We start from the raw sequence: 12,515 nt of genomic DNA, 5'->3' as shown, positions 1-12,515 counted from the left end.
ATCAGTCAATGTATAACTTTGTTTTCTGTGTGTTTCTGTTTGAGGACGCCTAATTTAATGTATACGTTGCTAATTTGTTAATCTTGAGCTCCTTGCCAACAGCACTGCCTGAAGGAAGCTAATCTGACTGATGTACATGTTTCTTCATAAGGCCTCTTGCATCACAACCTCCAGTGCATAGGAGCATTCGACCGACAGTACTTCAGCACAATGCTTGGTGCCATTTTAGAAAACAAAATCAACAAAACACACAAAAATGCAAAACACAAGGCACTACATAGACCATGTAAAGAATTTACAATAAGAGATCTGAAGCAAGAAAGCAAAGGATTGCCTTGTTCAAACTCATCTGGGGACATGTACACTGGGTGGCTCACAGATCATGTCATGAAGAAGAAAGTGCCATATTGGTTTCAGATCTACAAATAAATTTTAGTGGGTAGGTAAAGGAGTTCAGAATACACCACACCAAAGAATGCGACTTTGACATGGTGTCTACTTTGAGCTGAAGCACCTGAGAAACAACAGAAACACTTTCTACCTAAAGTCAGGTCATAAAATTTCACATAAGAAAGATGCCCTCACTGTACCAGGAAGGAAAGAACATTCTCATCATTGGAGACTGCGAGTTGTACCAAAGTGGATCTGAATCTACGAAACTAAGCCTCATTTTCCAATAGTTTCCCCCATATATTTTCTAGTCACACTCCACAATTACTGACCCTAGCCCACACCTTTTTGTCTTGTCACCTCTCCATAATTTATCATTCTTTATTTACAAATGCATGTAAGCTTTTGACACTAATATCTTCTTTTTAAAATTTTTTTGTAGTTATAGATGGATAAAAATGCCTTTATTTTATATGTTTATGCTTATGTGGTGCTAAGGATTGAACCCAGTGAAGACACATGCTAGGCAAGTGCTCTGCCACTGAGCTACAGCCCCAGCCCTTGGGCCTAATGTCTTTTTTAAGTCTTCATCTTTTTTATGAATATGCCCATGTACATGAAAATATTAAATAAAACTTGTATGCAATTCTCTTGTTACTGTTTTATGTTAATTTAATTCTCAGGCCCAGACATAGAACCTGAGAATAGAAGGAAGTTATTCTTCCCCCAGAGAAGGAAGTTTGTTTTGTCTTACATAAGCACATCCACAAACATGAAATCTGAATGATGAGCGTTGACTGTATTATTAGCCAAACTAAATCCTGAATTCTATACCAGATTACCATATCAAAATATTTTAATGAAACCAATCCCCATCCCCCTCCCTCTTTAAGAAGATTAATAGGAGACACTTGTATTACAGGGAGACGGTGAGACCCATCCATCCAATTCCTAGGGCCCCAAAAGACCCTGCAATCTCACAGTCTTTCACTCAGGTAAAGTGAGACTAACATTTTTGCTTATTAGATTTTCCCCAAATGTCTGATTAGGGATGGGAGGAGAATTTTGAAGGGAGATTTTCTTCAGAAGCATTTATTCCTTTAACAAATATTAATTTAACACTTGATGTGTGCTAGGCATCAGTGTTTCTTCTAGAGCTTGGGATATAGCAATAATCAAGGCAGACATACAAGCCTGTCCTGATGGAGCATACATTCTGGAGAGGCAGACAGACAATAAATAACAATAATTAATGTATATGTTAGGTTCCAAAGAGGTAAGGGCCAAAGAAAAAAGAAAGCATAATAGATTCAGCATGTGGAGGGGATCATGCTTCTCACAATGGCAAACTGATACCAGAAGCAAAATAAATTGCTATGGAATATATACATATGTGTACACACACACAGGAAACACATGCACACAAATACAAACACATACATACATGCACACATTCTTTAAAGGGCAGCAAATAGTATTTCGTTCCTTAGGAAAATGTTGAAATTTGCCAAGCTCTATTTCCTTTGTACTATGAAGAAATAATAAAAGAATGCTAATTTAGTAATATGAGAGATGAATGCTATATTTTTACTAATGGAAGCTTCACAATTTGTACCTTATTTTGTACAATGGAGAAATTAGATATAATTTCACTTTTATTATGAACAGATAACATTTAAATCATGAAAAGATTTTATATCTTATTGTTGAGAGGTACTGAAAAACCTTATTTTTATATATAATAAAAACCTTATTTTTATATATAATAGCAATGTTGTCATCCCAATTTTGTGGACTCTGAATAATAGATTATATTAACTTGGATTTATAGACCTATGGTATTCACTTCAAGTGGGGGGAGGTACTAGTTATAATATATTGAATGTGGATATTATTTTCACATTAAATAAGCAGTTGTGTCTGACTTCACAGAATTCAAGTGTGACTTAGGGCACCAGGGTGGCATAGTAATTAAGCAGATTAAGACTTTGGAGCCTAACTACAGAAGTTCGAATGCTGGCTTTCCTATTATTAACATATGGGTTAATTAATGGCTCTGTGCTCCCCAATTTTTCTCATCTATAAAATGGGAAATAGTGATAGTATTGATCTCAGAGGGTTGCTATGAAGATCACATGAGACCGTTAAAGTAGGGCCTGGCTCATAGTAAGTACCATGTGTTGCCTCTTTTAAAATATGTTTAAAGGCTTTCTTAGCACCATCTAAACATCCTAGAAAATTATGGTCAGAACTCTGTTTAATAGAATTTTAAAAATCATAATTATGTATTTTATTTCCTGTTACCTATCTATTTACTTTTGTTCTGGGCATGGAACCCAGGGCCTTGGACATCTGGAGCCATGTGCTCTAGAGCTGAGCCACACCTCTATCCCATAATTATTTATGAATATCAACCACTCTAAAATCACTTGCAAAATTAAACAATCCAAATTTTCACCCACTTGATTGTTGTTGCAGCTATAGGTTGGTCAGACAAGAGAAAGTGGCAAAGACCTTTCTATAAAGACAGCAAAGACTTTCCAAGTAAGGAGGTGCTTCAGAGAGTGAGGAAGGAGGACGAGGTGAAGAAAAGGAAGAGGAAGACATCTGCTGATTTGCTCTTGAGGAAGTCATTGGAAATAAAGTAACGGAAATTCCCTAGTCTTCACTCTCCTTGAACTACAAAGGGCAGTCAATGAAATGGGCCAAGTAACTTAATTTCTGTTTTAGTTTCTTAGTCTGAAATATAGGAACTGAAGATGGTGAGAGTACTTGTCTTTTATAGATTTTTAGGAGTATTACGTTAATCAATACAAAGCTGTTAGACTCAGGTATTAAACACTATGCCTATTGGCTATTGTTCATTCAGAATATTTGTTTTAAACTTATGAATGAGTGAGTCATCTTTTTAAAATAGCAAATAAATGCATCTATGATCCTAAGCCAACACTCTCATACCCTTTATTTTGAAGGATAGAATGCCGTAGAAAGAGGTAAGCGAGCGAGCAAGCTAAGAAAGGCAGGAGATAAACAGTAAAAAGGATAATTTTATTTACCATTAAAACTTTATCCTCTAACTCAAAATAACATGTATGTTTTTTGGATTTTGAAAGCTAAAAATTTTATTGCCTATCACGCTACACATTAATTAAAAAGAATAATTTCCATGTTGTTTTAGTCAGATTTTTTATTGTTGTGACAAAAAAAAAAAAAAAAAAAAAAAACTGAGAAAACAACTTAGAGGAGGAAGGATTTATTTTGGTTCACAGTTTTAGAGATTTTAGTCCCTGGTTGATTTGTTCCATTACTTTGGGTTTGAGGCCAAACAAAGCATTATGACAGAAGGGCATGGTGGGGGAAAACTGCTCACTTCACGGCAGCCAGAAAGTAGGGGTGGGGTGAAGGGGCTGGGGGCAACATATACCCACTCAGGGCATGCCTATAATGATCTACTTCTTTCAAGTAGGTCCCATCTCCTACAGTTTCCACCACCTCCCAGTAGTCCTTTTAATAATGACCTCATCAATAAATTAGTCCATTGATGTGATCAGTGCCCTCATGAAAAGTACCCAAAAGCTCCTAGGTTATCTTCCCCAAAGCTCCTAGGTTATCTCTAAAATATTTTTTCTAAAATTATAATGTTCCTGAAAATGCCAGTTTGAAAACTAGCTAATATTATGCATGACCAAATAGACCATTTGTAGATACAAACTTTGAGAAGATGAATATCTTCTCAAGAAATCAGAAGTGAAGATATTTAGGTATCAGAACATATCAAAAGTAAAAGAAAAATTCACGATGAGTAGGACCTCTTTTCCTGACCCTGGAAATGAGGGTGTGCCTAGTAACACATCATTGCAGAAGCCCATGATCTGATTTTCAGCAATCAGAAAGCTCAGTTGGCAGCCCAGCAGTGAGCAGGATGTGTTAACAGATGTCCTATAACTGCTGATTTGATTCTAGGAATTTAATTTGGCTTCTTGGGGACAGCCCTGGAACAGCATGACAATTCTAGAAAGTGGTGTCACACTTACCCATTCATTTGGCACTAAGCAGGTTTAGATCTCCTTTTGGAGAAAGGCATTTCTCAGAAGTAGCATATGTTGAGAATTAATCAATTAACCAACAGGTAGGTGTTTATTAGTTTCCTAGTTTGTTTTTAGTGCTGTGGGAAAGATAAACTCTGACTCTAAAATGTAGTTCTGGAAAATACTACTAATTTGTCATCTATAATGTGACAATAACTGTTCTTCAGAGTGTGGTTACATAGGATTTGATCTCAATTTCTGGGCATTTGCAGTTGACAACCTCTCAGGAAGTGAATATAGATGAATATAGTTATTCAGGTGCTCAGGAGGCAAAGAATAACAACTGCAGGCTGGGAAAAAAAAGTAGTTTTGGAAAAGAGGACTTGTGTTTCTCAAAAGTTTTTCTCTGTTTGGAGAAGGGTGGTGTTCTGGAAATGGACATTTGCCTTAATTTAGATGAGGGTTGAGGATGCTGAAATATCTGAAAAAGGTAACTTTAATCAAGTAAATGAAGTGAAGTGACAATGAGACTCTCCTCCATCTTCCTATTCTTCAGAGTATTTCATATAAAATATTAATATGCAAAAAAAAATCAGTAAGCTAAGCCTCTGTAAAAATGACAGATGCTAGCAGCTTTTGCATTTCTAGCAGGTAGGAGTTTCTTTTTTTCTATAGTATAGGTTAAATGCTTATTTATTTAACAAATATTCTCTGACCATCTACCATGTGACCGGCACAAAAATCAGGCAAAAATCCTCGCCCTCCTGGTGTGGGAATCAGACAATGATCAAAATAGAGAAGTATTTTAGTAAAAGGTGCTAAGGAGAAAAAGTAGAGAGGAAGAACAAGAAACGAGGGCGGTCACAATTCTAAACATGGGAAGATCTTAGAGAAATTTGAGGAAAGAGATATTTCACTTTGAAATCTAAAAACATTGAATTCATAGAAATAGAATGGTCTCTTTATGCTCTAAATAATTATATGTTCTAAATTAATCTCTGACTCAGAGCGTCAGTTTAACAGGGGAGCAAGAAATTTTCTCAGTTAGGCACTAAGTGCCCCCTATTTCTAGGGCTGTGAGAATCTACAGGGGTGCATATATTGATTCTCCAGTGAGTTTCTAGGGCTCATTTTGCTCCAGCCTGGTGGCTGCTGAGGACTGTCTAATCTCATGTGATTTTTGAGGAGCCAGCTCTTTATTAGGGCTATGAAACCACAGCTTAATTTTGTCACTTGGGCAACCAAGTGCCACCACATGGTAGAAGTTCTCCCCTGTGGGGACACAAATCTAGGCTACTCCAGGAACTCCTCCAGAATTCTCAAACCCACCTCAGTTTGGAGGACCCTCACAATGGGATCACTTCTCCTCAAATTTCATCAACACTTTCTAACAGCCTTTCTAATGGCCTGACTTCCCAGACAGAAGCTTGAGTGGGAGAGGCCATTGTGCTAAGTGAAATAAACTAGGCACAGAAGATCAAATACCACATGATCTACTTGTACATGGAATCTTGAAATGTTGAACTCATAGAAGCAGAGAGTTGAATGGTGGTTATCAGAGCTGGGGAGTTGGGGAGATGTTGGTTAAAGGGTTAAAAAAATAAGTCTGGTGGTTGTTTTCAGGTCTCTGGCTACCCTTGGTTTGAAACCAAAAGGGTGCCTGTAGCAAAGAACAACCTTTTAATATGATACTCAAAATAAGAGGCTTCATTCCTTTTGGTCTCCAAAGAACTAACGACAAAACAAAATGAATGTCTCAATCCATTCAAATAACCTTGCCAATACATTCAAATAACAAATGTGGTCCCTTTAAATTATTTGTCAATATACTCAGAGAATTGTGAGAATAATATATTTGCCCCCCCCCCCTTTGATTATTAGCATTGTGACTCTGTATGTGGAGTTGGGTGGGGAGATATTCATCTGAGGGTGTTTTGTTAGTTTCACATCTCTCCCTTCACCATCAGACCAGTTCAGATAAGAGACAGTAAGCAAGGTATAGAGGTGACCAAGGGGAGAAAGAGACCAGGAGACAGAAACAGAAATGAGGGTCCGATGGAGGAAAGGTAGACGTGGGAAAGGGGAGGACAGGGAAGAAAATGTACTGAGAAGAAATAAGGGAGAAAGGACAAAGGAGAAGATGAAGTTAAATAGACTTAGAACGAGGGTTGGAAAATGAAATATTGAATATGGACAATGAAGAAACAAGTTAGTTGAAGAAATTATGTTAAAATTATACAGAAGGTCAGAAATTATGTTAAAATTATACAGAAGACCAGAAGCCTGACACAGGATTCCTGGAGGCTCCATGGGGAACCTGCTTCCTTGAGCATGCTTGCTTCAAGAGCTGCCTGTTTCTTGGTTCATGTTCCCTTTCTCCTCCATCTTCAAAGCGACTCTCAGATCATTCTCTGAGGTTCAAATTTCATCTCTCTATTCTTCTGCACCACCTCCCTGCCATCATCTCCTTCCTCCATGAATCAAGAGAAGTTCTCCACTTTTAAGGATTCATGGGATTACATTGGACCTGCCTGGATAATGCAGGATAATCTCCCCATCTCATGGTCCATAAAATCATAGCTGCCCAGCCTCTTTTGCTATAAATGATGTTATATTCACAGATGCTGGGAATCAGAACACTGATTACATCCTCGGGGCCATTGCTGTGTCTCTCAGAGATTTGCAGGCTTCATTGGAACCCTCTCTGTTAATGAAAGTATCAGGCAGTGCAGTTTTGGGGAGCCCAATTCCAATCTAGACCATGTTGAATGCGTCTTAGCCTACATACCATTTGAAATGTAGAAATAGATGTAGTTCCCAAAAAGTCAAGATATTCATTTTGATAAAAATAAATGCATATGCCTTTTTATTATATTCTAATGTATAATGGCAGGAAAATCAATGGATGACTTTGAAACCTTAAATAAAATCTCCTACTCTGGTAGCACGGTGCCCAGGATTAGATAGGAGCCACTGAAGTGGTGTCTTTGTCTGACTCTGTGCGGCCATTGCTGAGGCTCGTGGTCAGCATATCCCTTCTATCCTTGACACTTCTCTGATAAGATGCTTGTAGATTCAGAATGACTACAGGTGATTCCAGATGGCAGCTTCTGCTGACTCCCAAAAATTGCTTAAGCAGGCCCACCTCAGATGAAGAACCCATCCTAGTTTCTCTGTGGCAGAGGGGAATTCTGTGGAATTCACTTCCTCCTTCACAGGTGTTCATGTGCTTGTGTTTGCACACATCATTGTAACAAGAAACCGACCTTCTGTGGAGAATATTGGCCGGAACCCTCTGGAATTTGATTCCATAATCTGATTCTGATTCTGGTTCATGCCCTGTTCTCTTCTTAACAACATTTGGATCAGCTTCCTGGGCAAGTTGAAAGTGAAAGTTAAAAAATTCCATGTGAGGATGAAAAAGGAAGTCTGGAAGGAAACGAGAAGGTGAGCTTTGTAATTGGCTATTCAAAAATAAAGTCAGATCTTTACTTAGAAGAAGAAAGGAAGGAAATGTAGTGACTCAAAGTATCTACAATTTGGGCTATTTTGCCTATTGTTTCCTCCAAACACAAAGTAGCATTTGTTGAATTCCAAGCACTTGCTGGTTATTGGGGCTACTAATACTGAGTATTTTCATAGGTCTTATTGTGTGAGAGAGTTTGTATGCATTATGTTTGTCTGTATCAACATATTCAAATTCATGTAAAATTTTATGTTTGTTAAATTGCTGCCTGACTTTTTAGAAGTTCTTTCACATCAGCTACTTTATCTGATCTCATAGCAATTCAGAAAGTGGCCAGTACAGATATGAAATCAGAGTCATAAAGAAATTAATCATCTTATTCTCACCTTACTTGGTCCCAGGGCTAAGGAGTGTTAGGTTACAATCAAGTTTCTTAACTTTAAAATCAATATTCTTTCTATTTAATTCTGTATGAAAAAAAATTCCATAACTCAAGAGTTTGGGCAGAGATTTAATGATTTCAGAACTATCAGAGCTATAACACTAATTTTCATTACAACATATATTTAACAGCAATTGACCATAATTTGGTGCTGAGGGGAGTATTAAACAATGAAAAAAGATAGCGTTTCATGCAATATTATATAAAAATATAACAAGATCTTGAAAATGTAATATTATATAAAGAACTAAGAGACTCAGAAAAAAGGTTTGTTGCTGAACTATTTTAAAATAGTACACAGTTTCTATCACATGATGAATGTAAGAATTAAACAAGAAAATACAGAGACAACTTCTGAGTTCAAATTGCCCAACACGCACAAAGCTAAGCATTTTCTGCACAGTATAATTAATTCCACCAAAAAAGAGGAAGATATACCTTTAAATTGATTAAACTATAAATTTAGAATTCTACCCCATTACCTCATGTGTTGCTTTTCCTTAGTGTAACTAAACTGAGCCAGTTATACAAAAATTATTTTACTGAAAAATGGTCAACACACTGGTACCGGTTCAGACTCAGAAAAATTTTCTGGATTATTTATAAGATTCAAACAGATCGAATTTTTTGTTTTGTTTTTAAAGTCAACCTAAAGGTACACACAAAATCTGTTTCTTCCTGGTTTTACTTGTTGGTTTTCAATAAATGTTCATTTTTAACCTTCCAAAAAATGTATTCTAAAATAATGTGATTTGTCTTTTAGAATTTAATCATCTCTTCCTGACTCTTGAAATATTTCTCTAGCCATGTCAAATATTAACAAAGAGCTCCACATACAAAAAAATTCCCCTTAATTCTTCTGTCTTTGCTGATATTTGTGGCAGATATGAACATTGCATTTGATTAAGTAGATGGAATCTACTTAATCCTACTTTTGTCTGTGAATATGAGGTCTAGCTCAGTTAAGGGACAGGCTCATATAGACTGTCTAATACCACTGTCTTACTGCATTTAAGGAGCATAATATGAGTCTTCAGATCTTTATTCATCAAAGTTGAATGTGTTTCATTAGGAATTCTACTCAAAGAGAAAGTCTGCCTACTGAGAAAACTATGTAGCAACCATTTTCCCTTAGCCTAAAAACAAAATACAAGTGTCTAAAAGTTCACAGCATTTCATGTCTCAACCTCCCCCAACCATGTGGAGACATGGGTGAACCAAGAGGAGGTGTTTTGGACTCTCAGGCTCAACATCAAGAGTCTGTGCAATAACTTCGAGATCCTTCTCGGATCAGCTGTGTTTTCTCATTTGCATTTGTAGGCTGGAGAACAACAGGAAAGTCCACATCTAAAAATAAACAGAGAAAAGCAACAAATATGCTTATCAAATTATAGTTCCTTTAATGGGGGGCAAGAGGTAGGTATTTTTCTTGAAATGATAATGAGCAAACTAATTGAATTCATGAAATATTATTACTATTAAAATGCCTATCCCTTTAAGCACTACAAAAGGGAGGAGACAACTGTACATTCCTTGCTCAAGTTCTGTTAATTTCAGAATTATAAAACTGAAGCTGTAAGCCCAACTTTCCCTTGAGAGAGAGAGGCTTGCTGAACCTACTGAACTTGAACTTAAGTTTTCACTACCTTGTGAAGATGGACCCCGAGCCACCAATATGGTTGTGCAGGTTGGACGCTCTAAAGCACTGTGGGCACCTTCATAAAGACTACAGTGTGTATCTGTATGAAAAGTCTAGTTTATGTGGCACATGACCCCTAAAATTTATAGTGCATAATTTCATGCAGATTCCCCTCTGAGATAGGAGTCAAAACCCAGAGCTTGTTTAGGTGGAGAGTCTAATAGGAAGTTCTCCACATAAAGGTAGTGCCCCAAATGGTTATGTCTTCTCTAAATCACGATACCCTTAAATCTGCAGGGAGACTTGTTAGACTTGAGTTTTGGCACTGAATTGAAGGAACTTCTCTTAAAATGTTTAATGGCAGGCCAAGGAGTACTTGACAGATCAAGTTTTCATCACCTGTGTGTTCTAAGCAAGATGACAATTTCGTTTAAAGTGGTCCAGTGCAAGACTACTCCCAGGCACCTAGCAGAAGTGAATGACTTCACATTCAACATAGTTCTAAAGAATCCCTATAACATTGCAAGAAATGTAATTTCATAGTAAAAACAAAGAGATAAGAGGGAAGGGAAAATTACACACAGAATGCACACTGAGTGACAATTTTTCTTTATATTGGTATATTAAAATTATACATAATAGTGTCATTCATTGTTACATATTCATATATGCATAAAATGTAACACTATGATTTGGTCAGTTTCATTCCCTAGCACCTCTTTTCCTCCCTCCCCCGGTCCCCCCCCCTTCCTTTACTCTACCATTCTTCTGAAGAGAATATTAATGTAGTACAATACAGATATAAGGAGATTATCTGGGAAAACATGAAAGATGGCAAAAGAAATGAATAGGGTGATAAAATCTAACATATCTAATGCAACTTCCAAAGGGAGGAAAAAAGAGGAAAGGCAGTATTTGAGGATTTTATGACTGAGAATTTTCTAGAACTGATGATACACCAATCCACAGATTCAACAGAAATTAAAGAGAAGCCCATATTTAGAACATCTTAGTTCTAATGAAGATCATCAGAGACAGTGGTTTCAAAATCAGTCTCAATAGGAAGTATGATACTATGTAATTACATCTACAGTATGTCAAAAGAAGAACTCTGTCAACTTTATTTTGTTGATTAACTCTCTAAGTTCTTTTTTTTTATTAAAGCATGAAATAAATGTATATCCAGACAATAAAAACAGAAAATTTGCCACCAGAAGACCAAATTTAAACATATAACAGGCAGAAAGGAAATGTTATCTGATGGAAGATTTCTGCTGTAAAAAGGAATGATTAGCAAAAAACCACACACACACACACACACACACACACACACAATAGGGTGATACTCCAACATACTGGCACAAGCACTGATTACTTAATAAGACTCCTAAAGCTCAAGAAATAAAACTAAATATCAATAAGTGAAATGACTTCAAATTAAAAAGCTTTTGCAAGGCTGGGGTTGTGGATCAGCAGCAGAACATTTGCCTGGCATGTGTGAGGCCCTGGGTTCAAATCTCAGCACCACATATAAATAAATAAAATAAAGGTCCATCAACAACTTAAAAAACAATTCTTTAAAAAAAAAAAAAAAAAAAGCTTTTGCACCACCAAGGAAACAATGAAGAATGTGAAGAGAGAGCCTATTGAGAGATTATTACTAGCCATTCTTCCTATAGGAAATTAGTATCCAGAATATATGAAGAAAACAAACAAACAAAAACCTAAAAAACTCCCCCAAATAACCCATGGGCAAATGAACTAAATAGACATTTCTCAAAAAAGACAAATACAAATGGACAACAAATATATGAAAAAGTGTTCAACACTCTTAGCAATCAAGGAGATGCAAAAATCCAGACTACACTAAAATTTCATCTTACTCAAGTCACAATGGCAATCACCAATAAATGCTGATGAGGATGTGGGGGAAAAGGTACACTCATTCATTGTTGGTAGGAATACAAACTAGGACAACAACTTTGAAAAAGAGTGTGGACATTCCTCAAATAATACAAGGGGGACAAACGAATGTCAGTAGAGGGGGCAGAGAGAGAAGAGGGGAGGGGAGGGGAGGGGGGGGGATAGTAGAGGATAGGAAAGGCAGCAGAATACAACAGACACTAGTAGGGCAATATGTAAATCAATGGATGTGTAACTGATGTGATTCTGCAATCTGTATATGGGGTAAAAATGGGAGCTCATAACCCACTTGAATCAAATTGTGAAATATGATATATCAAGAACTATGTAATGTTTTGAACAGCCAACAATAAAAAATTAAAAAAAAAAAAATGAGGAGTGGAACCACCATATGACCCAGCTATCCTACTCCTTTGTATTTATCCAAAAGATCTAAAATCATCACACTACAGTGCCATGTGCATACCAATGTTTATAGTAGCACAATTCACAATAGCCAAGTTATGGAATCAGCCTAGGTGCCTGTCAATTGAGAAACAGATAAAGAAAAGTGGTATATCGAGGCAACAGAATTCTATTAAGCTGTAAAGAAGAATGGCATTATGTCATTTGCTGGTAAATGGATGG

At 36.7% G+C, this 12,515-nt stretch overlaps 1 protein-coding gene across 1 annotated transcript in view; it reads right to left on the bottom strand.

The window, feature by feature from the left end:
• Positions 1-8,599: 8,599 nt before the first annotated feature.
• Positions 8,600-12,515, bottom strand: part of Dnajc5b (DnaJ heat shock protein family (Hsp40) member C5 beta) — a 207,129-nt gene continuing 203,213 nt past the window's right edge. The window contains exon 6 of the mRNA XM_027932906.2: positions 8,600-9,673. Coding sequence (XP_027788707.1) covers positions 9,579-9,673 — 95 coding nt within the window. The 3' untranslated portion in view covers positions 8,600-9,578. The remainder of the gene's footprint in view (positions 9,674-12,515) is intronic.

This window comes from Marmota flaviventris, chromosome 15, assembly GCF_047511675.1.
Source record: "Marmota flaviventris isolate mMarFla1 chromosome 15, mMarFla1.hap1, whole genome shotgun sequence".
NCBI classification, from domain to species: domain Eukaryota; kingdom Metazoa; phylum Chordata; class Mammalia; order Rodentia; family Sciuridae; genus Marmota; species Marmota flaviventris.
This window is presented reverse-complemented; position numbering and strand designations above follow the sequence as displayed.